The 27581-nt window shown below is 53.3% G+C and overlaps 10 protein-coding genes across 10 annotated transcripts; 4 read left to right on the forward strand and 6 right to left on the reverse strand.

Annotated features, from left to right (window-relative positions):
• Nucleotides 1-165: 165 nt before the first annotated feature.
• On the forward strand, nucleotides 166-777 carry J4E88_000653 (uncharacterized protein; the record flags this gene model as incomplete). Its single annotated transcript, XM_049394327.1, has 2 exons — nucleotides 166-171; nucleotides 271-777. The coding sequence occupies 2 exons, from the start codon at nucleotides 166-168 to the stop codon at nucleotides 775-777; spliced, it is 513 nt and encodes a 170-aa protein (XP_049260156.1).
• A 347-nt stretch (nucleotides 778-1124) lies between these two features.
• On the reverse strand, nucleotides 1125-2069 carry J4E88_000654 (uncharacterized protein; the record flags this gene model as incomplete). The annotated part of the gene is made up of 1 exon (XM_049394328.1): nucleotides 1125-2069. One exon carries the CDS (start codon nucleotides 2067-2069, stop codon nucleotides 1125-1127), a length of 945 nt encoding a protein of 314 aa, XP_049260157.1.
• A 551-nt stretch (nucleotides 2070-2620) lies between these two features.
• J4E88_000655 (uncharacterized protein) lies at nucleotides 2621-3662 on the forward strand (the record flags this gene model as incomplete). The annotated part of the gene is made up of 2 exons (XM_049394329.1): nucleotides 2621-3086; nucleotides 3172-3662. 2 exons carry the CDS (start codon nucleotides 2621-2623, stop codon nucleotides 3660-3662), a joined length of 957 nt encoding a protein of 318 aa, XP_049260158.1.
• Nucleotides 3663-4323: 661 nt separating this feature from the next.
• On the forward strand, nucleotides 4324-5388 carry J4E88_000656 (uncharacterized protein; the record flags this gene model as incomplete). Its single annotated transcript, XM_049394330.1, has 1 exon — nucleotides 4324-5388. One exon carries the CDS (start codon nucleotides 4324-4326, stop codon nucleotides 5386-5388), a length of 1065 nt encoding a protein of 354 aa, XP_049260159.1.
• A 502-nt stretch (nucleotides 5389-5890) lies between these two features.
• Nucleotides 5891-6960, reverse strand: RPS3 (40S ribosomal protein S3; the record flags this gene model as incomplete). Its single annotated transcript, XM_049394331.1, has 4 exons — nucleotides 5891-6223; nucleotides 6275-6693; nucleotides 6852-6877; nucleotides 6938-6960. The coding sequence occupies 4 exons, from the start codon at nucleotides 6958-6960 to the stop codon at nucleotides 5891-5893; spliced, it is 801 nt and encodes a 266-aa protein (XP_049260160.1).
• Nucleotides 6961-7417: 457 nt separating this feature from the next.
• On the reverse strand, nucleotides 7418-8775 carry J4E88_000658 (uncharacterized protein; the record flags this gene model as incomplete). The annotated part of the gene is made up of 3 exons (XM_049394332.1): nucleotides 7418-7682; nucleotides 7734-8629; nucleotides 8692-8775. The coding sequence occupies 3 exons, from the start codon at nucleotides 8773-8775 to the stop codon at nucleotides 7418-7420; spliced, it is 1245 nt and encodes a 414-aa protein (XP_049260161.1).
• A 712-nt stretch (nucleotides 8776-9487) lies between these two features.
• On the reverse strand, nucleotides 9488-11044 carry J4E88_000659 (uncharacterized protein; the record flags this gene model as incomplete). The annotated part of the gene is made up of 2 exons (XM_049394333.1): nucleotides 9488-10530; nucleotides 10582-11044. 2 exons carry the CDS (start codon nucleotides 11042-11044, stop codon nucleotides 9488-9490), a joined length of 1506 nt encoding a protein of 501 aa, XP_049260162.1.
• A 2822-nt stretch (nucleotides 11045-13866) lies between these two features.
• On the reverse strand, nucleotides 13867-15582 carry J4E88_000660 (uncharacterized protein; the record flags this gene model as incomplete). Its single annotated transcript, XM_049394334.1, has 2 exons — nucleotides 13867-14317; nucleotides 14378-15582. 2 exons carry the CDS (start codon nucleotides 15580-15582, stop codon nucleotides 13867-13869), a joined length of 1656 nt encoding a protein of 551 aa, XP_049260163.1.
• A 3608-nt stretch (nucleotides 15583-19190) lies between these two features.
• On the forward strand, nucleotides 19191-22145 carry J4E88_000661 (uncharacterized protein; the record flags this gene model as incomplete). Its single annotated transcript, XM_049394335.1, has 7 exons — nucleotides 19191-19275; nucleotides 19327-19649; nucleotides 19701-20347; nucleotides 20396-20527; nucleotides 20579-20773; nucleotides 21176-21626; nucleotides 21681-22145. The coding sequence occupies 7 exons, from the start codon at nucleotides 19191-19193 to the stop codon at nucleotides 22143-22145; spliced, it is 2298 nt and encodes a 765-aa protein (XP_049260164.1).
• Nucleotides 22146-24546: 2401 nt separating this feature from the next.
• J4E88_000662 (uncharacterized protein) lies at nucleotides 24547-27329 on the reverse strand (the record flags this gene model as incomplete). The annotated part of the gene is made up of 3 exons (XM_049394336.1): nucleotides 24547-26706; nucleotides 26760-27248; nucleotides 27306-27329. The coding sequence occupies 3 exons, from the start codon at nucleotides 27327-27329 to the stop codon at nucleotides 24547-24549; spliced, it is 2673 nt and encodes an 890-aa protein (XP_049260165.1).
• Nucleotides 27330-27581: the final 252 nt, after the last annotated feature.

Raw genomic sequence — 27581 nt, forward strand, 5'->3', positions numbered from 1 at the left:
GCTCTACCCAATCGACAAAAGTTTCGGAGGTCGTGTCACTGTCGAATCCGCGAGTCCTATACGCACGATGGACTCGCCTGTTACAAAGACTGCTGGCTAAATCTTGTGCGTGCAATCCCTGGGATGGCCGGAATGATCTATGAAGTTTTCTACGGTCAAAACACCATGGTCGTTTGCAATCCTTTTGCGATGGAGAATCGCGCTTTTCCGCCGCACTCAATCAATAAGTTTGTTCGGCATCTCCATATTAACATCACACTCACACTCAAGAGTCTGAACTACATATCTCGGCTAGCTAATGGCGATATGGGGTTTCCAGATCTACGCTCCGTGGAGATAGACATCGATGGTCGTGTTTTGCCGTACCTCCGATCGTCGGTAGAGGCAACCGAAACACTGGACCTCACGGACGACGAAAATGAGTTCCCGCCCGCAATCGAGGAAATGCGACACTCTCTCAAAGCTATGGCACCAATGCTTTTCCACACGCAGAAACTAAAGATCACATACAAACATGCCTGGCTTACTGTCACGGACCCTGTATTGATATGGATACGTACCCAAGTCTGCGATCCTGTGGAAGAGCTGCTATTGCAAAAGATTGCGATAGCTGAAGCTCAGAACAGCGATGCGAAGTTATGTCGATACTACCGCTCCGGGGAATCGCCTGAATCAGAGAAAGAATACGTGGATACGTGGCCCGAGAGAGAAGCGGTGGGTATACCTTTGTCTGACCGTGGCTTCGGGCGCACTTCAATCAAGCTTCTGATCAAGTAGATGAGAAGCTGAGTATAGATTTTGAACCGAAGTCGGCAGTGAGGCAATACCCCTGTTCGTTCTAGTATACCTACACACCGCCTTCGGTAGATAACTGCTGAGCTTGAATAAGTGTATATAACAACTCATTGGGTTCGTGATAAGAGTCACTGAATTGCCTCGTACGGGAACGGTCAAATAGTCTGTGACGACTTTGAATACCTCTAATTGGATTTTGACACCTCATATCTGGTTTCATGCTCCATAGCCCTACAGTCATGACATCGAAGTATCGTCGCCCGCGTCTCTCCACGAATCGCCTCATTCAATAGCAACGATGAGCTATCTGACTTGGAGATGTGCTCGCCCTACTTAATCGTTATCTGTAACACGTGGGTGTACTCGAACAACTCGCAGACCGGCCCATAAGGCCACACCGCGTCTTCGTCACCTTTCAGTATGGAGCCATCTTTGTTCCTATAGCAGCTATACCTCTCCGAAACATCCTCGTTTGTTCTTCCCTCGCTTAGGCTGATCTTGCTCAGTATTTTGTTTGCGAATGCACCTAGTATGCTTGCTCGACCCGACAAATCTCTCCAGCTGTCTCTGTAGCCTACGTTATCAGCATATGCGCAAGATACTGAGATGGTCTTGAAAGGGAATACGATAGACTCCATATTCTTTAAGACCACTGCGACATGCGGTACTAGAGGCTCGCTGGACCGACGTGTTAGGAGTGTAGGTTCTGTCGAGATGACTTTCATCCTTGCGGCCGTAAGTCTGATATCGATTTCGACGAGCTTCTCGAACCCAAGCTTCCCCGTCGCTAGCTGGCGGAGAAATTGTATACCCTCCTCAGTCATGTGTATGCGCACGCATAGTCGCGGAATTAGCGCGTTTATCCACCCCGGAGGGTATGGTATGCCGCCACGAGGAGAGGTCGTTATTAGGATCTTATTCTGTTTCAACAACACGTCGTATACCAAATACTTCAGTTCTGGAATGGCCATCAAGAGTGGCAAGACTTGTTTCGCGAAATCGAAGGTATGGAGCTGATTTCTCTCGAAATCCGGGCGAACAAAGAATTTGTTGGAAGGTAGGTACTCAGACAGTACCATCAACTTGATCTCGCCCGGTAGAGCGAGGAGAGGGGGGCGTGAAGTGGTAGTTTTGGGCATTGCCTCGACCGGTAATGTGACGAGACTGGAGCACCGATTCTGCTGGGCTTTGATGTCTGCTTGCTCCGTAGTATCGTCGTTTTGCTTATTCTTGTTCAGGAACTTGAGATTAGAGTTGATAGTTGGGTTGGTCATTTGTGAAGAGAACAAGCAACGCAATGGTGACCAGTCTTATACTAAGGGCGGTTGAGGAGCGTACGAATTGCAGTAATACTGAGGAGTACATTGACGAATCTATTTGGCGGGTCGTAGCTGCACGGTTGTTTAGGCTCCCGCGTTGGCAACTACGTACTGGCTCATAGCACCTAAGCAGGGACTCAAAGAGACACTGAGGCAGACGCTCATCCAAAGCGGTTCTAGCGTAATAGTGAATGCGATGCGCGGCCAATACCGCCTACACCGTTGTTGCGAATGTCCATGACCCGTGATGGTGCGATAATTTTACGGACGTGTGGTCGCCTTTGATCGTATCGGTTATGTCGGGGGATTTGCGCATTGAATGACCGATGCTATTGGGCGATGTGTAGGAGTAATAGACTTCACGAGGCGATCACAGGGTTCATTTTCGTCTTAGTAATCCTCGAGCGAGCTTTGGCCCGGTGACGTTTTCTACAACCCTCGGCAATACCCACCTTCTATAATCTGTCCAAACGCCAATTGAAGCCTCACGACAGAGTATCTACACCATGGCGTCCTCAAGACTAGTTGCTCGCTCATCGCGCGCTCTCCTCTCCCTCCCGCGCACCCAATGCCGCACATTCAGCATCTCCACCCTCCGTAGCAATGAGTTTGAAGCTCTCAACAAGCGCACAAACGACACCTCCGAGACGTACCGCAAATATCAGATCGAGAGACCTCTGAACCCTCACCTGACCAACACCACATCTACCATTGCCAATGAGATGCCTTCAATTGGCAACGACGCAGCCCCGCCCGAGTTGATCACCAACGCCGACGCCAAATTCGCACCCAAGGATTCTGTGCCCGAGAACACCGAGCGCATGACCGGCGGGACACAGGGCAGCAAGGATCAGGACGTCAGCGGAGCGAACAGCGAACTGGGTGTTGGCGAGATGGAGGGCGCCAAGTTCAAGGTCGAACCTATCCGCAGGACTGGCGAGGACGCGAACACCATGCGTGCGAGGTTATTATGTCCGTTCATACACTGCCCATTCCCTATTCCCCATGAAATACGCGATTTGGTGACCAGGACGAAACATGGCTAACGCACAATCAGATCAGAGCCGCAAGAGGGGAACCCTAGAAAGTGATCTCCTCCTCAGCACCTTCGCCGACGCCCACCTGAGTACCATGTCTCCCTCCCTGATGCAGCAATACGACACCTTCCTCGACGAGAACGACTGGGATATCTACTACTGGGCGACTCAAGAACCCACACCTACGTCTCACGAGACAGCTGAGGGTGGTGGCGCTGCTATGTCCAACCCCAATGCACAGGGCATGGACGCGACGGCACAGACAAAGCTGCCCGAGAAGGACGAGCGCAAGAGACAACCCGGCGAGGGCGAGTGGGCGCAGACTGTTGGAACTTTCAAGCCCGCATACAGGCCTGTGCCTAGCAGGTGGAAGGGCAGCGAGATCCTCAGCTTGCTCCGGAAGCACGTCAACGAGCGCAAAGCGGGAGGTGTCATCGAAGGCGAAGGCACCACAAAACAGGAAGGAAAGGGTCTCGGCATGATGCCTGAGATCAAGAACTTCGACCAGTAAAGCAGAAATCGCGCCTTTGTCACCATATCCTGCAGGTTTGCTGTATAAATAATGCCCACAACTGCCCCCATGCTTTCTCTCCTGCACGTCTTCGGTCTGTTTCACTCACAGACCATTTGCGCACTTCTTCCAGGATCCTTGTCACAATCGTGCCACTTTCAATATGAACAAACTCACCCAGACAAAACATCATCCCCAAAACCTCTTCCCATCACTACGAGGCTAGCAAGGCGCTCATAAGCTACTTGTTCCGGAACTCGTTCCTCCGCCCGCTCCCACGTGTTCCGCGGCATCCTAGGCTAGATTTCCTCCGGAGCTTTTCCAAGGTTATGTCATTACCCCGGCCAACTTCCCCACACGGCAAAGCTCGCTTCGGTAGTTCATATGTTTCGAAACTGCGCTTTGTATAGTGGCACCGGGTGTTATTGGAGGAAGTACTATTGTTCATGCATTTTGTTTAGTGTTCTGGTGTCACGTTCAGATGCATACAGCTAACGGTGCAAATTGGAGGAGGGGATGCGTTGCCACATGTAGAGGTTTGTCCGTACTTCTAAAACGCCGTTGATCAGTAACAGGTTACGGGATGTTCTCTGGTATATAGCTGCTGTATCCTTGGAAAGGTAAGGGGCATCTATCTCAGTATCGATCACTCTCCCTCACGATGCGGTTCACGTCCCTTCTGCTCCTCGCCAGCACGGCACTCGCAGCGCTCCCCTACAAAGGCGTAGACTGGTCCTCCCTTCTGATCGAAGAAGCAGCCGGTAAAAAATACAAAAATGCTGCCGGCACCGTCCAGCCCCTCGAAACCATCCTCAAGAACAGCGGCGTAAACACCGTGCGCCAACGGATCTGGGTGAACCCATCCGACGGAAACTACAACCTCGACTACAACATCAAACTCGCGAAGCGCGCCAAAGCAGCCGGTCTAGGCATCTACCTTGACTTCCACTACAGCGACAACTGGGCGGACCCAGGCAAACAAGTCGTGCCTGCAGCGTGGAAGTCGCTGAACCGCGAAGCTCTCATCAAGCAAGTCTACGACTACACAAAGAACGTACTCAACACGTTCGTTACCAACGGCATCGCCCTCAACCTCGTCAGTATTGGCAATGAAATCACACCCGGACTCCTGTTTCCCATTGGCCAGCTCTCCGGTACCGATGGACCGAAGAACGTAGCTGCCCTGCTCAAATCTGCATCCAAAGCTATCAAAGAATCGACGATGAGCCCCAAACCCAAGATCATGATTCATCTGGACAATGGCTGGAAATGGGATACGCAGCAGTGGTGGTACGACGCCGTGTTGGGATCGGGTGGCGGGCTATCGGCTGCAGACTACGATGTCCAGGGCGTGTCTTACTATCCGTTCTACAACAGCGCTGCTACACTGTCTGCACTCAGTACGAGTTTGAACAATATGGCGAAGAAGTACGGTAAGGAGGTTATGGTTGTGGAGACCAACTGGCCAAGTTACTGCCCTAACCCGTCGAATGCATTCCCCGCGGACGTGAAGAGTATTCCGATTAGTGTGGATGGACAGACGCAATGGATGAAAGAAGTTGCGAAGCGTGTGGCTGCTGTGCCTAATGGCAAGGGTACTGGGCTATTCTACTGGGAGCCGGCTTGGATCGCGAACCCTGGGCTGGGCAGCAGCTGTGGGTGGAATCTGATGGTTGGTGACGATGGTAAGGTCATGAGTAGTTTGGCCGTGTTCGGCAGCATATGAGCGACATCGCCATTCTCCCGAACACTATGGGGCCTACATTAAGATAAAAACATGCAAAGTAGGTGACCTAAAGTTAATGTAGGCTCTAGACTTATTCAGCTTTTTTCTTGCATGAGGTGCGAAGCTGTAAATGTTGCGTACGTTAGAAGTTCAAAGACACCACGTGTTGGACATTGTGACAGCCCCCACCTGCACGTTCTGTGACATCAGCCCACCTTTGAATCAATATGAATGGGCAATACGTAAAGTCAAAAGATGTAGTGGAGACAGCAGTGACGTCGATCAGAACATACTCATGGTCAGAGCCATCTTTGATGTTTGGGTGGTTTCATTTGAGTACATAGCAGTAAAGCAGTGCGGACTCCTTTCCCTCCCGTGTCAAAAAAGCAGCCCAGTCCATTCCGAATGTGCAAAGGAAGATGTGTCAGGGTTCGTCATGGCATCATATCCTTCCGCTAAATGCCTTTTCGTAACCTCATTGCGCCCGCAGCAAAGTATCAACCTACTGCTCCTCAGAGTAGCCCTCACCACCAGCTGGCTGGGCCTCGCCCTCGCCCTGCTCGGCCTGCCTGGCCTGCTCCGCGGCTTGCTGAGCAGCGATGGCCTTGGCACCGTAGTCTTGCGACATGGGCTGGACAACGGGCTGCTCCTCCTTGGGCTCGATGATGGTAACGGAGTCGGGAAGAGTCTTGGATGGACCGGCCTTGCCCTCGGGGTCGGAGCCGCGCATGATCTTAACCTTGATACCGAGCACACCCTGGCGGAGCAGGACGTGGCGGGTGGCGTGGTCGATAAAGTCCTTGGCAGGCTGACCGGAGTGGATCATGAAACCGTCCTAGATAACGTCAGTATGTCATTGCGATGCGTCCAACGTGTGTGTACGTACGGTGAACTTCATGCTCTTGGCACGGGCGGCCCTGAGCTTTCCGGAAACGACGACCTCGCAACCCTTGGCGCCAGACTCCATGATGAACCTCAGCACACCGTAGCAAGCCCTTCGGACGGCCAAACCATTGAGAAGCTTGTATCGGAGGGACTCGCACTGGGCGACGGCGGAGAGACCACGGTTCTGGACCTTGGCGGCGTAGAGGGAGACAGAGTTCTCGGGGAACTTGAAGCGCTTCTGGATGAGCGAGGTGAGCTCACGGATGCGGCGACCCTGCTCTCCGAGAACCTCCTGGGTGTGTGTGGCGCGGATGATGATGTCGGTGACGGTGGGGGTGACGCGGACCTCGACGCCGGAGTAGCCCTCCTCGGCCAGCTCGCGCTGGAAGAACTCGTTCAGCTCGGCGTAGAAAACACCGTCTGTGAGGGGTCATGTTAGCGACCGTTCTGTGCGCAATGTCCCGCGATCCTCGCATTCGACGTCCTAGGCTTCGCAGGCTCTTTGCCATGCAGCAACACCAATGATCGCCGTGTCCTTCTATTCTCCGTCTACTGCGTGTGGGAAGGGCATATCGTACCAGCTACGAACTTTCTCCTCTTGGAGCTGCAGGCCGTCAGTACTCATTCCCGATTGCGCGTCATGGAGGCGTCCGGATAAACTCACATGGTGGTTTGAGTGGTGGCCATTTTGTCGAACTTTGGAAGGGCGTATCTGAACTCCGGGCGTGGGTGTTCAGAAAGGTCGAGCCGTTGTTGAAGTCGTAGTTGATGGACTTGGGAATCACAATATTAAGCGAGTGGTGTGGACTGACGCTCGGACCACCTCCACCACCGACCACGATTAGACAGCCCCTCCCTACCAAGAACAGCAGAAGTAGAGACCTTAGGAGTCTACAGTATCTTTTCTTTCACATTTGTTATCAGATCAAGTGAAAAGTATTCTCCATTGTCTCCCTCGCACGAAGAGGCGCTTTCGGGGTCTCACGATTAATGAATGTCAACGCACGTAGTTCATGTAGGCCTGATGCAAAAGATAATATTCGATGCCCGCGTAGAAGAGCTTACCCTGCGCCCACCAACGCCAATCTCATGCACAGTATATACAGTATTCCTCGACCTCCTTGCTTCCATTTGTCTCCGCAGACTAAAGGTGCTCGATCGGACCTTCAGGTAGCAGAGGCTCAGCCTTCCTCTCAACACACGCCTTTAGCGGTGGGCGAATGAGGTCGTTGAACAAGAACGTGCCGTACACCAACAAAGCGAAACCTGCAACCTGGAGCCACTTGAAGGTCTCCCAGCCAAGGCCAAGCGACACAATCCAGATGAAAAGGGTGCGGCAAGTATCGATGGTCGAGCGCGAAGTGGCAGAGACGGTGCGAGTCACGGATAGACCGAAGAAGTTGAAGCCACTGTGGCGGGTCAGTAAGAGATAGAGTGAGGGAGGAGGTTGGAAGACATACCCAATGCTGATCATAATCAGCACCGACGATACTGCGATAGCGCGGTAGTGCGTCATCTGGTACAGTCCTTCTCTCGCGTTGAAGTATCCAGTTCCAATTGCGAAGTGTAGGATGACCATGCCAATGAGCGTAACCAAAAAGCCAAATACACCTTCCCAGCCGACAACCTTGATCGGCTCCATGGCGTACTTCTCCATGATCCTCTCTTCGAGCACAAACTGCGTCGCGGTGAAGATCTGCGCACCAGCAATGAGCAGCACACCGATGATGGTCATGGCAGCTTGAGTAGTAGCAGCTTGCGCACCAACGGAGCCAGTGGTATCATCGTGGATGGATTCGTGTCCGGGTGATGCTTTGTCGTCTTTGGTGATTGCGCCTGCGAGTCCGACGACCGCTACACCAGTCACGACAACAAAGAGCGAGAACCACTTGTAGAGCCCAAGATGGCGCTTGAGGAACCAGACACTGAATAGACCGACGAAAAGCACCAGAGCGCCTCTAGTCATCTGGTAAATACTGGCTGCGACAAACAGCAGTCCGACGTTCATGAGCGTTGTTCCGGCGATATCGCAGCACGCTGGGAGCGCCAACAAGAAGATGCTTCGTCCCTCGAGTGGTATCCTGCCCTCATCATCGGGATGCGCAGGCTTCAGCGGGTTGGCAACAGCGCCGGTCTCGCTATCATCTGAACCTGGTGTAGCAGCGCCATCGTTGTCCGGGATGGCCTCGTAGCCTGCCTTCGCGCTCGCGTACCGCTGGTAGAGGGTGAATAGGCCGATGACGAGCCAGCAGCCCATTTCACCCACAAACATCTGTAGGGTCTGAAGGACGGGCTGTTCGAAGTGCTGGCGGTATTTCGGCGAGGGAGAGTCGCAGTTGTCGACGCATTGCATGTCCTGGTCGCGCGCAGTCAGCACCAGACTTTGAGCGTGTCGGCTGTGTGGGAGGGTTTACATACTTGGTACTTGGTTAACAGTGTATTACACACACCTGTCAGCAGCATCATGGCCACCAGGAATGGCACTGCAGCTTTGACCGCCATGGTAGTGATGAGTCGAGCTCCCGGAGTTCAGCGACGCTTATCGGACGCGGTGTCGCAAGTGATGGGGTATGGACAAAGAAGTGTCCAGTGTCCAGATGAACCTCAGAAGAGATGAAGGCAGAATAGAGTATAGATAGATGCAGCGACAGCAAGGTACTAGGCAGCTCTGAGCTGCGACCCGTGATGACTGTCGAGTGAGGCGCGTGAGGCTATGTGACGGGTGATGTAGCAGCTGCCTCGGCGATAAGAGATGGCGCTAACGCCTGGGCCGCGTTCTCGACGATCCCTGGACGGAAACACCCTTGCAGCTGCGTCTTGTGCTGCAACTCGCCTTCCTTCTCGCATCCACCTCATTCAGGGAAAATTTCGAATACCATGGAGCCTACATCAAGATGTAGACATGCAAATTAGCTGAACTAACGTCAATGTAGGCTCCAGACTGGTTCGAGTCCGCGTTGATCCTCCCAACCTGTCTCACACTGGTTTGGATGATGGTGACGCGTGACCATGTCGGTCACGCCCGTGCTGGAGGAGCTTTCCCGCTATCGGATCAATGCGCGGCTCGCGTGTATTCCTTTTTGAAGACGCAAACATGGATTCAAAGGGTATCTAGATCTATCCAAAGGTACGCGCTTGTTGCAAAAATGATAAAGTCGACGTGTTCAATCCAAAAGAAAGACACTTTTTGAGCAGCCTCAACTTCATGCCCACCCTACAAGAACCACCTGAACTCTGGGTTCTTAGGTCCATCCCTGAGCTTCTCAGTCGATACATCCCTAGCAGTGTGGTTGACGCCCTGCTTCGCGTTCCTCCTCTTGTTGTCTACGACCATATAAGCACCCAGCAGTGCGGCACACACACATCCAGTCGCGCCAAAAGCCGCAGTGGTGGCCAGCGCGGGAATGTACTCGGGCGCATCCTGCGGCCTGAAGATGTTGGAGCTGACCACACCCATCAAGTTCGCCAGTGGCACACCAACGGAAGTAAGGGTAACACGTCGGTTTTCGTCGGCGACGTTGTTGTTGTACCATGTTGAGAGGAGGACAGAAGGTGCGGATGTTCCCCAAGTCATCATGAAGCAGGCGAAGTATGCAACGGTAAGGGAGTGCTCCACGTCGATGGTGGCGTAGATGATGAAGCCGATGAACGTGAGCAAGAAGCCGAGGGCGATGAAAGGGAAGCGGAGACGTGTGTGGTCGGAGGCAAAGGCCAGGATGAGAAGCACGACAGCTCCGACAATGTTGGGCGCAACGGTGTAGAGGTTCGTCTTGATCTTGTCGTAGCCAAGTCGCGCTACAATCTGCGGCAGGAATAGTGACACGGACTGAAGTGGTACACCCAGGCAGACCTCAATAGCGAGGAAACCGTAGGTCGAGGTCTCCTTGAAGATCCCAAGCGCGTCCTTCAGATCAAACTTCTGGTCAACAACTGATGAGGAGTCAATCTGGATACGGGTAAACGCGAGCTGCTTTTCCGATTCGTTGAGGAACTTGGCTTCGAATGCGTTCTTGGGGAGGTACCAGTAGGCGAAGAATGAGAAGCAAACTGTAAGCGCTCCCTCAATGATGAACAGATAGCGCCACGAGTCGAGCTTCGATTCGATTTGGAATACGCCAAAGGCGAGAAGGCCTGAGAATGCGTTCGCGATGTTGGACGCAGCGTAGAACAGGGCTAGTCGCCTTGCAAGCTCGCCTCGGCGGTAGAAGGTAGTCAAGTAGTAGATGACGAGCGGGAAGAAGGCGGACTCAGCCATACCTGTATACTGTCAGTCGTGTAACCTTTCGAGGTCTCAATTCATGTACTCACCCAAGAACCATCTCAAAGCCATCATTCCACTCCAATTCTGCACACTTGAAGCAAGCAGAGTTGCGCTACCGAAGCAGAACATCATGATCGGCAGCACGCGATGCGGTCCGTACTTCTTTCCCAGCATACCAATCGGCGGCGCAAAGATAACGTATGGCACGTAGAAGATGCTCAGCATGATGTTGTACTGATTTCCAACGAAGCCAAGGTCCTTGTCCATGTTGTCCGTCTTTGCGTTGCCCAAGTTACCCTTGTCGAGCGCGTTGAAGAGGTACATGACTGCCAGCATGGGCAGTATCCGGAGGTCGAACTTCCATGTTAAAGCCTTCTCGTGCTCGTATGTGGGTAGGTGTTCGGTCGTGCCTTCGACTGGGACGGGCGCATTGGCATCTTTGGAGGAGGAGAGGGATGCTGTGACTTCAAGGCCGTCCTTCGCAAGTTCGGGATCTTTGTTCGTCGACATACTGACAGGCCGAGAGTCGAGAAAGCGTTGTGATATCGTTGATGCTTGACCAAGTCCTAGCTTGGAGCGACGTGATCGGGCTGCGCTTCTTAGGCTGTCGTGAAAGAAGGTGCAATGCGACTCAACGTCGAACGAACCAACTGCGTCCACAAGCTTAAGTACGATCACCGCAAGCTAGCCTCTCCGATTATAAAATCTGCAAGAATTGCACCCATCCCGTGGAGTTACATGCAGCCTGAGGCCAAGCGCTGACACAGCCGTTTATCCAGGCGTCGCACGGTGGTAGCGAGTGCAAGGTAACATTTCTCCGCTGTCTATCTCACGTCGCGCATGGTCCTCTTGATAAACTCCCTGCTCTTTCTGACCAATACCCATTATTTCGCCTCGTGTCGGGGCATACGCCCGGGGTTTGAGTGGTTCGGCAGCGATGCCTGTATGGAGGGATCGGCATGGAGGAGTGGAGGGGTTCATCCGAGATACCAGATACGGCATGATAAGAAAAGGCCCGTCACCATGCGGTATCGGAAGGATTCGCGAACATTGCAACTGACATCAAACCTGCGATAATATATCGGTGCGCCCCTCGTACTCAGCTTTGCCATACATGTACGATTATCGCGACGTCGAGTAATCGTTTCGTCGTGTTGTCGTTTGCTGTTAGCGGAAGTGGAGTGGAATTTGGGGCTGTTCCCCGCAATTAGTTGCGGCCTGTCCTCCCCACTGCTATACAAGTGAAAGGGAACGTATTCCTATGATGTGAGTCTTTCTGTAACGTACTCAAAAGCCACTCGTTACTCCAAGTAAGAGACAACGGATATTGTATGCAGTATGCATATGTTTCTTTACCCTTGACAGCCGGCCCAGAACATTCCGACATACGAAACCCTAGCCAACAAAGACAAAAGAAGGTGATGATGTTTTTTACTTAAAATTGTCCACTACCAGTTCGAGAAGCTCCACTTCCATCGCTCGGCCAAGCGTAATATCGATGTCGAACGACCAATTTGAAGGAGTATAACTCGGACTCGTGCCATCATCTTGTAATATACTGCTCGTAACAACTAGAGAAGGCTTCTCATCCTTGAATCCTAGGTGAGCTGTTTTACACGTCTACCAGATATCATTACGGATCCAGCGTGAACTTCCTTAGTCGGATCCGGGCCCTTTGGTGTGACGGGGACAGCCGCAACATGCGCGTGTCTTCCACGTTTCCCTCGATGCCTGTACCAGGCAACAAATCCATCACTTTTACGCGAAGCCCAAGACCAGCTAGACGGTTGATAAAAGGGTGTGTTTGATGTATCCAGTCTTGTGTATTACCATAGTAGATCATCCACTAGAGTATCCTCACACAACTCAACATAGTATGAGCAGTTCCGTACGAGTTGCATGGCCTTAGCGAGCCCTTGCAGTACAAGCAAAGTATCGATTTGGAAAGTGAGGTGGAGCGTCGTGTAATAGCACACGAGGTTGCGCCAGTCCCTTGCCATTGACTCGATCTTCTCGCTTGGGATAGGGGCGCCCGATGCGTTCATCGAAAGAAATCCAGATCTACTTCTCCTCCTGAAGTCATACCACAGGGGAGAATTGATCGTTTTGCATTCGCAGGTCCCTTTATCTGTGTATTACAAAAAAATAATCTTCATCAGCAAAATGTACGACTCATGGTGGTAGTAGACGCTCCTGCAAAGCCCGGGCTCGAGTCAATAGCGGCAACTCTGAGAGGCCAAATCCTTTATGCAGCAATGACCTACTGATGTGAATTGTATGCAATTCTCCACACTTGACGCGTACTCTGTGAACATCAATACTTCTGTGGGTTTCTGCCGTCGTGTATAAGCCTCCGTTGCAGTTGGCGGACTGAGTCGCAGCCAGCGTAGATTGAGTTCGAACCAAATTATCAATTTGGAGACTTTGAGTTGGAGTAATCCGGGTCCTGTCAGGCTGGATGGTGGATGTTCAATCATCACATCGTACAAGATGGTGGGGTTAGTCGCTCCCAACATCTCAGCGGCACAATTCGCGACCCGGCAAATCGCACGTGACATCTAGCTCTGATGTTCCAAGGCTGCTCTCTATGCCAATCACTCCAAGGTGTCTTGATATGGGAAATATGACATCGGATTCAGAAGGGGTCCTTCGCCGTTAGCATCAAACCCCTTCAATCCGATACTGCACAGTACCAAGGTATGATGGCTGGGCAAATCACTGACCAAGGCCTATTGCTTCACATCAATTCCGCTGCGCCGCCTTGGCAGTTGAATGCGGAATGGGGTTATGCGGGCGGTTATCAGAGCAGGGTAGCACGATACGTTATCGGAGGACCCACAACCAAGCCTCTTCCAACATGAGCGCACGACAGCTTCCTGGATGCGGCAGCTTGACACGGGCCGTGTCTTGTTCGTAGATCATCCTGATAGCGCAAGAACGTCTGTAGTTAGATCACTGATTGGGTCGAGACTTTCCAAGGGTTCGCACGGTGAGTGTACCAGAATATCGTCATCTTCATCGCGCGAGCTATGAGTACATTGCAGGCTCTTGGTTAAAGCGGACATATTGTCTTCCGAGTCGTCTATAGTCGAGAAAGGAAATGTGTCTGCTGAAGCTCCGGAATACGTCTCGTGCATGATGCCTGCCTAAGACGCAACGACAGATCTGAGGAGAACAGAGAAGAAACGCAATCGGAATGGTACATCCAACCATAACATACAACGCCAGTGGGTATCCTGTAAACAAAGTGAGGCTTTTACTCGTGAACGCCTCTACCGAGTGCAGATAAGAAACTTTGTACATAAGGAAAAGAGAGACAAGACGTTGTTGTCTTACGGGTTATGGGCTACTTCCTTTCCCTTCGAGGAGCGAGGGTGCAGGAAGTTAAGCCCGCCCTTGGCGACACCAGCGACATTGAAATGTAGAGGCTCCTTGGGTCCCTTCTCTCTGACCGGCATCTTACGCTTGGAGCGACCCGAGACGTACATTGGCTGCTGCGCATGTCCGTTGCCATTGACGTTGGGCATGCTCTGCTTCGATCGCAGCTTGGGCTTCTTGTCGCGATGCTCGTCATCTGTGGTCTCCGTGTCGAAGCTGCGAAGGCTACTGCGCTCGGAGGAGAAACGCGGATGACTGGAATGGCTTGACGACTGGGTTGGCGCGCGCTGCAGAGGGCTCAGAGGGCTCAGCCTAGAAGAACGGACTGATGATGCTGTCTGAGCGCGCTCGATCGGACTCAGCATGGCAGCGGAGTTGGCGAGGACGTCCAGCCCCGAAGGCGCCCTAGTCGCCATCGAGTGAGTTCGAGATGAATAAGTAGGAGGAGGATCCTGGTAGTCGTACATAATCTCAGAGTCCAAGCTCTTGTATTTGGCAGTGCCGTCAAGCTCCTCGTCGTGTTCCCAACAGGTCTCGTCGATGCCGGTCACGGGAGGCAAGAATCGAATTTCGTTCCAGGTGACATCTTCATACTGCAGGGTGATGTACAGGAGATCTCCCTGCATTTTGTCGTGCGCGATGCAGTGGTCCTCGAGGAAAGGATAATCCCATACACCACGGTGAACGAGATCAGGTGGTAAGAGCGTCAGCGCCATGCGGCCATAGGGTTCGTCGGCTGGGCGATGACCGGTCATTGGCATCCATGGTCTGCCACGGAACACGCCCTTGAAGGCAGTCTCGATGCCATTCGCGAAACAGGAGCTGTCCGGACTGGGGAACTCGAGGGTTTGTAGTAGCTTGCGCGAAGCACATCGTCGGTAGCCATTGCTGTCCGGATCGTACGCGAACCTCTGCGATTTGCGTGGGACGAAGACGACACGGACGCTCCACGAAAGGGGGTACTTCTTATCAGTTCGAATCGGAAGTTGACCAAGGGTGTGATTTGACTGCATCAACAGTGGCATTGGCGGCGCAGGCGAGGCCTTTGGTGTTGACAGACGCGTTTTTGGCGTCGAGGCAGCAGGCGTGACGTCTCGCGACATGCCACTGAATTGCTCCACCCGGTCGACTCTGTTCTCCAAATCCATGCTGAACTCGTCTACCATAGTGAGCCTCTCGCCCTGCACCTTGATCTGATCACTGAGCTCTGTTGTCCTATCCACCACGGCCTCGACTCGGTCGTCAATAGACAACTTGAGAAGTTGCATGTTCTCGTACATGCGTGCCTGTACTGCATGGTTGGTCCGCACCAGCTCTTCTCTAGCAAGCCGCTCCCTGAACAGCTCCTGCTTCAAGTCTTGCTCCAGCGTCTCGAAGCGCTTGACCTCCTGCTTCAGCCGCTTCATCTGCTCTACTGCCTGTATGTATGCCTCGGTTGACACAGTCGAGATGGGCTGGGCCTCATGGTTCCACGCCTGGTGTCCGCACCCACAGCGGGAGCGTATAATGGAGTCGGGATAGAAGCTACGGCAGGGGCAGCGCTGGCGGGCGCCCCGCCCCTCAGACGGTGGAAGGATGAAGCCGCATTCTCCGCGGGGGAGCTGAGGTTCGTCGCCAGGCGCGGGGTTTCCAGTCGGATGGACGGGGGCCTGGATGTTGCTATGGAACATCAGGAGTCGACCTGAGGTGGTGGTCGTAGCGTGGTTGCTGTATGGGTAATGGGCGGCTCATGGAAGGCCGGCAGAGAGGGTCTCTGGGTGTAGGGAAGGAGCGACTGTGTCTACGGTATGGCACGCAGGGGAGACGAAGCCAAGAGCCTGAGGCACAACGGTTAGCTGGGGCGAGGCTCGTAATATACAGGCACAGGCATGTCGCTCGGACATGTATGGGGCTGGCGCACAAGATAAGCAATCATGGACTACGCACATTCAGAGCCGGACAGGCGGTGCACGCGGGAGCATCCGAGTGGAAGGTGGCACAATCAAAAGGACGGCAGACCTGTGCACCCGTGGGTGAGGGTGAGGGTTGGAGCAGCGGTAGAGAGCGTAGGAGCGCAGTGGGTGCGGGTCAGGTTTTGGGGCGCTGGGATGTGCAGGTACTCTTTGTTTTTGGCATTGGAACTAGCTCCCGCGCCGGGGATGGCCAGCCCTGTGCTGGGCGGGGACAGTGCTGGGCTGGTTGTGGGTGCGGTTGGAAGCTGGAGTTTGGGGTGTGTGGTGGCCGCCGAGCCAGGAGTAAGAGATAAGACTCACGCCCTCTGCCAGAAAACGCGCCAATGACACGGCGGGCGTGGGAGCCCCGAGACCGCCTGGAGTCGCCGCAGGCCCCATGTGCCCTCTCATTGCGTGCCTGCGCTGCTGCAGCCGCAATGCCCTGCAGCACACCGGGTGGCTTCTCGACGCCGCGCCCCTGTGCGACGCTTTATCGCGGCCACGGCATTCATCTGATATGCGCCTGTCTCCACCGCCCACAAGACGTGCCATGCCCTGCCTCTGGACGGTGAGCCAAACCCCACACGAGCCGAGCCTGACGGCCTGAGGCCATTTGTAACACTTCTTCGTCATCGCAGACGCGGAGCAGCGCCCCGATTCCGCAGTGAGGATGCTGGTTCTGGTAGACGCCGGTCCACGTGCAGCGTCGTCAAAGGTTTGGATGGACATGGTCGTCACCCGTACCAGACGCTTCGCAGGCGCCCGTGAGCGAGGGAAGGATCCATGGTGGTCTGTCCCTTATCGCGACTTCCTGATACACCCCACGCAGCCTGGGGTTCGCTTATCTGATTGGCTTCCCGTCGCATCAACGCAGAACAACTTTGGAACCGCCTTCTTTTTGCCAGCGCGCTGAGGACAGAGATAGTGGCCCGATTGTGGCAAAATCACTCAATGCCACACAGCCCAAGAAGCCTGTACGTCCGCCGTCTTCTCTGCTGCTTCTACACCGCCGACGGCCTTCTGTTGCTGCAGCAAACGATCGCCATTTCACATGCATGCCCGTCACCTACCCGGCACTCAGGCTTCACGGCATGCATCAACATTCGCACCCGACCCAATGCCGGTCGCTCCTTCTGCACGGGGTCTTCGATGTGGCAAGGCGCGCCTGCTCCATTGGTACTCGAGCACCAGCCTCATCCGCATCCTCTGAATGTCCATTGATGCATGTAGGCAGCGGCGTAGTAATGAAGGAGCCCGTTTGGTCGAGTCAGGGGTCTGACAGTGTTGTGTCGATATCTCCTCAACCCAATTCTGAGGTCGACGCTGACCAAAACACGCCACACACGCCACCCCTTGTTCGTGAGACAGACCCTCTCTCGCGCCAACGTAGGCGGCACAGTCAATCGTCTCAAGCGGCGCAGCGCCTGAAGAGTTGGTGAGTTCAGGATCGTCGTTCTGAACGCGCTCTGTCAAACGCGCTGTCACATGAGACGGTGTGTTAATCCGTCGCACGCTCCTCCAAGTAGCGCGCTGCAGGACCGCGCACCAGCTCAACCACCGAATCCCACGTCACGTAAAGACGTTACACACGCAGGGCCTCGGCGAAACGTGGACGATGCTTGCCACGATGACTGATTCGTCCCACACAGCGCGGCATGTTCATCAAATTCCATGACTTCGCTTCCATCGCGGTGGAACCGATGGGGTAATGGATACCAGTTCCTTCCAAACACTGCAGACTTTGACTGCACGTTTGCTCCTTCGAGAACTCCTGCTACCGGATACTTGGTAAGTATGACATCTGTACGACCACGGAAATATATCTTTTCACGTCGCGAAACGTCGGTATCCCACGTCCTCTTAGCGACATGCCATACCACTTTCCTTCTTCGGCACCGTCACGGCGTGTTCGCTTGATGACATTGCATCGCTCAATCGCGTCTTACTTACGCCCTCAACTCCCCATCCAACCAAATACCCTTCACTTCCAACCAGAAAGGCTAGCCTCGCGGGAGTAGCCGTGGGGCAGCCAGCAATGTGTATCGCGTCCTTCCTGAAACGGCTGTGAAATTCTGCGCATATTTTATTTGCTTTTCTGTGATCCTGCCACGCGTGCAATCGCTGCAAGTCATCGCACCTTTGGAGGATTCCCACGTGCTGAAAATAAGATGGGAACGGTTGTCGCATCATAAAACCGGCTCTCATCGGGCCTGTGCCTCCGACTCTGCTTTCGCGACGACGCGACATGCAACGCTCGAGCACGCGCGGCCCAGGAGATATGAGTACTCACTCGTATATTCCTGACGCGATCACTTGGTCAGAACGGCAGCTGCTGTCAGCGGGGAGCGGTCCTTTTCATTTCATGACCGCCATTGCGGTCGCACAACGTACGGGTAGGGGTGCAGAATCATATTTGGACCTTCGTCTCAACAACCGTGCAGCAAGGTTTGGGCTTGCTGACGATGTCTCACTGCCCTCGGAGTTTGCCATGGACAAGGCAGTCCCGGGCACGTCGGGCAGATGACGTCGGAGCTTCGGACGGATCATTCCCCGTCTGAATCTGCCAAGATATCCGAGCATCAAGCCGGTCCTCCTCCAGCAGCGAGCCTAGAGTCGGGGACTACTTACTTTGTCGCGTTCTCCACTACTCTCAGGATTACAAAATGCCGGAAGAGAATTGGATTGCTCATGGAGGCGTCCCCGCGTGCGACTTATGCCATTCCCGGAAGGTGAGTCGCCGACCCAATCGGGCCACTACCTGCATTGCGACTGAAGCGTTGACAGCTCGCAGGTGAAATGTGATCGCAAAGAGCCATGTGCAAACTGTGTGGCAGCCAAGACGGAGTGCTTGCGCAACAGACACAAGCGCGTTCCTAAGCCTAAAGTTCGGACGTAAGCAACTGCCCATCTCTCGTGCTTGTGACAGATGCAGAACAGGAGTTCTTTTTCTCGATTGGCACCTTTCGTTCCAGCTCTGATGATGATGCAGGGACGAAAAAATAAAAGCTCTCGTGGAGCGGCTGTCGAGTCTAGAGCACTCGGTCCAGAGTGTTCACCGAAGCCCAAGCCTAGCGCAGGAGCAGGAGTGTACAACCGGTTTCGCTGTACCGACCATTGAAGCATCGTCAGACCGACCGACAAAGAGACAGAGAACAACAAGCTCGCTAGACGTGCCGGCCCCGGTGGCAGCTTCGGATGTTGATAACAGTCCCCAGACAGCACATGAAGCTCGTGTACATATTAGCAAAGAGCTCTCTACCAATGGACTGCTGTCCGGTCATCAGCGTTCGGTCCTCGAGACCGCCATGTCGTTCGTTGACCAGCTATCAAATACCCCAACGCCGACCATGACTGATCGGAGTACCTTTGACGAGTCGATGCATGTCTCTACTGAAATATCCAAGCGCGAGATCTTTAACATTATCCTTGGCAGTAAGTCGATATGTTTGGAGAATCTTGACACAGAACTGATGAGACTGCTAGCTGAATCCAAAGACCGAGGCAACGCTGCCGTTCGCTACCACACTGTCGATCATGTACCACCAAAGGCGTTTGAGAAGATCGCGCTCGCTTTGATGGAAGGAAACGCGGACGAGAAGACCCTTAATCTGTACAAGGTCATTGTGCACTTCCAAGGCGCTGTTGTACTATACGCAAATCAGCTACAAGGCCCCAAAAGCGCAGCCGTCCAAACGCACATCCAGCAAATGGAGTTCAATCATCTGACAGCAGCGCTTACTGCTCTGGACCGCATTAGTTTCCTAACCGCGCCATCCCTACTACTTGCTCAGGCCTTGATCACTGGGGTACGTCTATGGTAGCTGTGTTACTCCGAGATGATTTACTAATAGATGCAGGCCATCATGATGCAAATTATGGGTAACCCAGTGAGTTGTTGGGAACTCACGGCACATGCATCTCGCACTATTGTAGCTCTGGGATATCACCATATTGATAAGCCAATGCCTGAAAGTGATTCCGAAAGCGAGATCTATGCACTTGTCGGCCAATGCGCATTTCTTGACAGTATCATGAGCCTTTTGCTGCTGCGACCAAGATCTCTTCCTCAACTTCCGGTCAAAGCCTCGTACTTGTTACGAGCCGATCCAGCCAGCCCTATGAGCATTCTAGAGATGCTTCCCGTACTCGACAAGATCCTGGATCTGACATTGGACACGAAGCCATCGCCTACTATACTCAACGATGAGGTTGCGCAACTACGGACAAAGATGAAGGACATCTACGAGCTCATGGAGAAGGAACGGCAACTGCATCTCTTGGATAGCAGAACGGATGCTCTCATACACTGGAAAAGCATGGAGTTCAGATACTTTTCTACCCTGACGTCGGTCCACCGCCTGAGTCCCACCGTTACGACAAATCCCTTGGAACGAGAAGAGTGCCTCCAAAGCGCCCGGAAAGCACTCGAGTGCGCAAAGTACATAGAGGAGCTCGGAAGATCTTTAGACCATTTCATTGAAGGCTATGATCCTTATCTCGCTTGGTAGGTGCAAGAAAAATTGGCGAAAACACTGTTACTGACAACGACCAGGAGCATGCTTTCTTACCCACTCTGTCCCTTCTTCGTCGTCTTTTGCAACGTCGTCGGTACATCCAGCGCCCAAGATTTCCAGCTCCTCCAAGATGTCACCGATGGTCTTTCTGCACTCGTTACAGAGAACAAGTATGTACATCGACTACATCGGCTGTGTGCCACGCTGCTGGGCCTCTGTAGGCCCCTGGTGCAGGGCTCTGGTACCCATGGACAGACACAGCACCCAACTGGAGACTCGACTGGACCGTTGACCACCTATCCCATGTCGGCAGCTTTCGGGAACGGTCCTGGCATCTTGAACAATAGCGGGAGTGACAACACTGCTGGTATCATGCCATCTTCATGGAACGACGACATGATGTGGCAGCTGTTTCAGTCGCAACCTTCTCTGGACTGGTTCAACGCTGATATATTGGATCCCTCTTGGGGTCTTGGACAAACACAGTAACTGCGAATCTGAGATACCTATTACTTCATTAATTGCACCCACACGATGACTGTGTTCACATGGCTCGGCATCCTGTTCCCGTATTCGAAGGATATGCGACGTGTGCTTTCTACTAGCGACTGTGGTCCGCGCCGCGATCGTGCGTCGGCATCGGCATCCCGCTTCGGAAGGTACTTATCGCGTGCCGCATATTGTGGGTACGGCACAAGACGCGAACAGATTCCCCGCAGTCGCGTTATGTTACAGATACCAAAACTACTGTACAACGAGTACTATACTCCCCAAGTAACGACTTGCAATTGGACCATACTCCGTATATCGGTTACCAGGACAATGGCTGACCAACCAGACTACGATGCGATAACTTGGCCTGTCCAACTCACAAGCAAAGTCCATCGTAAAAACAATCCTTACCTGGATCCTAGCAACCCCGCTCTTTCGGCTGCGGGCAAGACCGTCCTAATCACTGGGGCGACTGGTGGCATTGGTCGAGCGATTGCTGAAGCATGGGTAACCGCTGGTGCCAAGGCCGTCGTCATAACCGGAAGAAACGAAGAGAAACTACGAGAGGTTGTTGGGAAGTTGGATGCCATAGGCCAAGATGAGACGATTGTGCATTCGTCTGGGTCCATCGATATCACGAAGGAAGAAGATGTTGCGACGTTGTGGAGGAGGGCAGGAGAAGCGGTCGGCCGAATCGATGTCCTCGTCAATAACGCCGGATCCTTGACGCAAGCCATGATTGGCAAGTGCGAGCCAGGAAAATGGTGGCAGGATTTTGTGAGACCCCTCTCTTTCCTAGAAGTCCCTCCATAGTTACTGACACCTGCCTAGGAAGTCAACGTCAAAGCCGTACATTTGAACGTGCACCACTTCCTCACCCAAGCGCCGGACGGCAAGGGCACCGTGATTTCGGTCTCGACCGGAACGTTGGGCGACATGTATCCCGACTTCTCCTCCTACATCCCCAGTAAACTCGCGCAAACCAAATTCATGGAGTTCCTTCATCACGAACAGCCTGGCATCCGCACATTCAGCCTCTTTCCCGGCCTCGTCGCAACAGACATGCCGCCGAAGCAATATCTGGACTTCGCCCTTGACGACCCAATGCTAACAGGAGGCTTGACACTTTTCCTATCTACAAAGAGAGCAGAGTGGTTGCGAGGCAGCATGGTGAGTGTGAACTGGGACTACGAGGAGATGGAGATGCACAAGGAAGAGATCTTGGAAAAGAGGTTGACGAAGTTGGCTTTTTGTGATGCAAAGTTTGGGAAAGGAGGTCATCCTTGGGCGACGTGAAACTGAATAGCGCTGACATCCAGAGATTTCAGGTTGCATTACAGAATAATATACGGAATGAGAACTGCGCCTGTGCGACTTCTTGTATTTCCCTTGCACGCCCACTCGACAATCGTCTCTGGCATAACACATGACCCTTGCCGACCACAATCCACCTACACCACCACACCAGCCACTTTACATCTCTGATGACCTGCTTTCAATCACCGACATATGCATCTTCCGAACATGTGCATTCAGCTTATCCTTCCTTGGAAACGGCCGAACGGCACGTTCGCAGCCAGGTACTTGGCACCAGAACCTGTCGCCCGCATCTTCCGCGACATGAGCTCCGTTGTAATGACGAGTAAAATCCTGCCAGCGATTGTAGGTTCTGCCGATGCAGCCGGGTGCGCTACATCTAAAGACGAGCATGCCGAGGTTATCCGTACCCTCTATCGTTCCGAGTGTATTGATGGTCGGTGCGCTCGGCGGGAATAGTGGTGCGGGTTGGTTGTATGGGCAGAAGGAATGCGGCGAAGCTGAGAAATCGTGAGACAAAACCGACATGGGAGTCTGCGGTGTAGCGCGGAAGAGTTGATGCAACGGGTTCTGAGATTCCGGCACATAGAGCGAACCGCGCCTGTCATATACGGAAGTGAACGGGAAAGGGTTGACACTGAGAGGAGTCAGTCAAGGGCTCAGTAGAGTCAAGGCCATAACGTTTACTTCTCAATGCTTCCCATACTCATGCGCTGAGCTTGCAGCTCCGTAAACGAACGTATCGTTTTGAGTTCATCATGTTCGTACACCATACTTTGCACGACGTTGTGCGTATCCGGCATTAGAGGCTGATCCTCTCCATCATGAATACTCCAGTGCGCCCTGTCTTCCTCAAGGTCACCACTCTCAACCCCAGTGCCTACAGGCAAATCGAAGTCAGAGTAGGGCCGACTCATGCTATCATGGTCTGCCATGGGAACATCGATCGAAGAAGTTACTAGAGCATCGTTACTTGTGTACAAATACGAGAGATTGTTGGACTGACACTGAGAGGTATAGCGAGAATGGTCTGGTGACTGGAACGCGCAGTACCCACATGGAGGACCGCAGATTCTGTCAACGTGGTACATCCGTTCGAAGTTGTCTTGCTCGTTGTTAGCCATCCTGATTTGGTAGACGAGACCTTTGTAGATAGGGACGAGTTTTAAAGGATTCGCGACTTGTACATATACGTACAGTCTCGCGGGAATATAGCCCTCTTTTATGATGTACGCAGATGGCGACCACGTCAGCTAGTCGATGAACCACAGCAAGACTTCTTCGAACTCGCTTTGCCCTTCATTAGATGCAGCATGGTAGGCCGCGAATGAAGTACTGAGCATATGGCAATATGAACCCCGAGTAGGTCTAGCTGCGTGTTCATGGCACCGGCTATGCATGAAGGTGCAGAAAAAAAGAACCCCAGATATTCTCGGCACCCAATGCCATTGGAGGATACTTCGCCACAGCGTTACAGGGGCGCATGCATTGGTTGTGCGCAACTGACAACAAACGGTGGGTGGCCGTTGCCTACTTATGCTCGTTCCGTCTGCGGCTCTGCTGCTTGCTTTCGCCATCACTATGATGGGGGCCACATGAGCCCCACATTCTCGTCTGCTCCATCGAGTTTAGCGTTCCACTCGAGCTCCACATTTTCGTCTTCTCCATCGAGGTTAGCGTTCGACATGCAATGAAGACAGTTGAGACGCGTCCTTTCACGAAGTACTAGAAAGCCGCATACATCATACGAGGCATCGACATCTTGTTTCCTCGGAGGATCGTTAGTCGGCACACTGGACTCTGGTACGACGCTTCCAGAAACGCCGTTGCATACAACATCGTTGATCATTGGTTTGCTTACCATATAACTCGGGATAACAACCTTTCCAGATGCAATGTTGTTTCATGAGCACGAAGCCGTCATACACAGATGGATGCTTGGTGGGATGTTTCGCTGAAGCGGACCTTGGAGGATCACCGACACCCTCGGGCCTGACAGGTGGCTTCGTTGTCAGCACGGCTGAAATGACGGTCAGCCTGCATCGAGAAGCGCATGACTAAGGAATACGATTGGCATAGTAGGCGACATGCGCCTGCGGTCGCTGCGAAGCTGCTCCTTATGTTCAGAATCGGACAGAACGTTGCGCATCGCTCCGCCGAGTCCACGTTATCAGGAGACCCGAATGCGTCTATTCATTTCTGCTCCGTCTGTGAGGACTTCCCAGCCTTGCTGATCCAAGAAGAGAAGAAGTAAGGTGATTTGGGGTATCATTCGTTGCATTCATCGTAACTGTGCATTACCATATCTCATCCACCCTCTACCGTGATCCCAGACTTTGTAGGGATAGTCAGCTTACTGACCATCCAACACCACAAATCATCATTGCATCTCCATCTCAACCTCTTTCTTCGCCGCCACCGCCTGGCTAGGCTTTTGTCGACTTCTACTCCTGTTCTCTGCTTTCTTTTCTACAATGTCTGCTCCCAGCCCCAAATCGACAGCCTGGTGTGACGCGGACTCAGTGGGCTGTTCGATGTTCACTTCGGAGCTCGTCTTCTCGTTGTCTTGTATAGGCTCTTCCCGCTTCTCGTAGACCGTGTCCTGAGTGACATCTTGCGCTGGTCGATCCGTGTCCATATCGGCACTCAGGTCTGAGCTTGGCTTCACAATGTCACGTGTGACGTCTTCGCTTGGTCTACTGCTTGCTGCAGCTGGGCTCGCTGCTCTGTTCCCGTTGCCAGTGAACCCTAGCTTCTCGAAGCTCGCCATAACTCCTTGCCTGAGATCCTGTCCCAGTGCAGCTGCGGCATCGAGAGGTTTTGGTGTATTCGATGCCATCGGAGAACGGTCACCGACGGCGTGTGTGGGTGGAGGATGAACGGTCGTACCTGCTCCAGTCGCTCCCTCCGCGGTCTCTGTACCCGTCACAATAGGTTCTTGAACTATTGGCGTACTTGTGCCACTCCTGCCAGTACTGGCATTGCTGGTCTGTGGTGTGAGGGTCGGCGGCAATTGAGAACCAAAGCTATTCATTTCCTCATCCGTACGACCGAAACACTCAGCCCACCATCTTGCCTCTCCCTTCCGAGGGAAGATCATGCGCTCCTTGCCGCGAACAGCATCATCGATCTCAGGTTCGTACTTTGGATTCATGAACTCTTGCTTCCGGCACAGGAAGTAGTCCCACACACTCCTTGTTCGCTCCTTAGCCCTGGTATCTATGCGTTCCTTCTCGTTGTCAAAGAGGAACGTTCCGTACTGACAAGAATAAAGATGGTAAAGTAAGCGCCTCAAGAAGCGCTCGCTGAATTCGAATCGGGTTGGGTGTTGGTAGTGCAGTTGGTATACGCAGTCGAGGAATTGGTGGAAGACTGGTGACAGCTCGTTCACCTTGGTGATGCGATGCTCTTCCGCAGCTCCAATCTGGGTCGGCTTTGCTGAAGTAGGTTCTGCAACATCTGTGCCGTTTTCCGGTACGTTCGTCTCTGGCAGCTGATTGAGAGACTCGTTCGACTCGTTGTGTCGGTTGAAGAGACCCCGCGCGCCACGGAGAGCATTCTCAAAGGGATTGCTGCCTCCAGTGCCGTCGCTCTTGCGCTCAATCTTCTCGTTCTCTATAGTGAACCATTTCTCGTGACTCAAGAAACCCGATCGGTGTCGGAACATGTGTCCAAACGATAACCAGTCTTTCTCGACAAGGACAATGAAGCCTTCTAACGTCCGGTAGTATGGATCTAGCAGGATCTGACTGAGTGCACTGAGCTGGCTCGTACGATCCCAGCCATCAGAACAGTGGATAAGGACGTGGGAGTGCATGATCCCGACCGTTCTGGCTATCAGCGCAGTCCCGTCCAGTATGTTGGCAATATGCTTGATCCAGTTGCTCTTTGCCAGAAGCTGTCGATTGGGAGGGAAAGGCACTAGATCGGACTCTTTTAGCGCCTCGATGACTGTATCAAGCGACTTCCGCATGACGTGGATGTTGTCGATTCCGAGGTAGGCTTTTTCCGCACCAGGGTAATAGTCCATCTTCTCCGAGCCAAGTCCAACAGCTTGCATCGCATAGGCATTGACTGTAGGTCTGGCATCGACAATAAGGTTACGCTGCTGGGCTCCGTATACCTTTGGTGCGTCCGGGTCTGTCTCCGAAGACGCCGTCAGATCGTCTGCGGTGGTCCTGCCGGTGTTCGTATTCTCGTCCACTGTCCCAAAAAAAGAGCTATTAGCACTGGAATCATTCAGGTTCACAACGCTGGTGTCGGGAGTGAGTTCTGTAGAGTTTGAAGAAGAGGCATTCGCAGGTTTCCACCCACGGTTAGTAGCCCAGATGGCTGCGACAAGCCGCTCGTCTTGAGGATTCCGATTCCCGCGCAGACCCGGTGTGGGCTGTGAGCTTCTAGTTATAGAGCAGTTGTTGATGGGATGTCGGTAGACGAGGGCTGGTATGCGTTGTCGCGAGCGGTATTCACCGGCGTATCTGAGAACGCTGTCTGAGACGTTGGTGGGAACGACGAGGAGGGCGGGATATGTCGGCGCGTACTGTTCCACTCGTCAAGACCTGTGTTTGACTTCACATGTCACATCTGATGTACCTTATATTCCACGTTGACTTCAGAGATCCGCCAGCCCTTCTCCGTGTCCTTAGGGCTGATACCCAGCCGCTTCCATTCGCGGCGGGCGTCGTAAATCTCCCAACCATTCTGTTGGTCTTCCGGCGGTTTTGGCTGGTAGCTAAATGCGAGTAGCTTGTCCAGTCTGCCAATCTTGCACGAGAGTGCCCGTATGCTATCGTACACGTCACGCGCCTTCTTCTCATTGGGGAAGAAAAAGGCAAAGAAGGTAAAGTCGCGACATCGTATGCGGATCGAGGGCTCCTGGCGCAGGATGGGTGGGCACGGTTTGAGGGAACAATAGTTGATCATAGGATACGTTATCCATACTTCTTTCTGTCGCGGTGGTTTCGCGTCGGCAGGAGCGTCGGCAGGCGGGCTGGGGAGGTAGCTGAAGACGAGATGGTGGGGCATAAGATGCAGCGTGCCGTCGAAGCGCGTGCCTCTACGGAGGAGGTAGACGCCTTCCACCTAGGAGTAGTATCAGCATGGCTTCGAGGAACCTGTAGAGCTCGCAGCGACTCGTACCTTGCTCACGCGTATCCGCTCCATAACGACTGTAGGGTGGGTGAGAGTGAGGGCGGGCGGCCCAGAGCGGGGTCGCAAGTCGCTAAGAAAATGGAGAAGCACGCAAGGCAAGCATCTAGAGAGAAGGATACAGGCAAATGAGAGGGTCGAGTAGTCAAGCGCGCATCGTCAACATGAGCTTGTCTGCATGTGCCCGCCCTGTCACGCTCACCTGGGCATGCCTGGTCCCGCCGCTTGTCCTAGCACCGCCTTGGCGAACAACGTCATCTACATCGC

This window comes from Alternaria novae-zelandiae (assembly GCF_023758075.1).
Source record: "Alternaria novae-zelandiae strain BMP 2774 chromosome Unknown scaffold_1, whole genome shotgun sequence".
NCBI classification, from domain to species: Eukaryota; Fungi; Ascomycota; class Dothideomycetes; order Pleosporales; family Pleosporaceae; genus Alternaria; species Alternaria novae-zelandiae.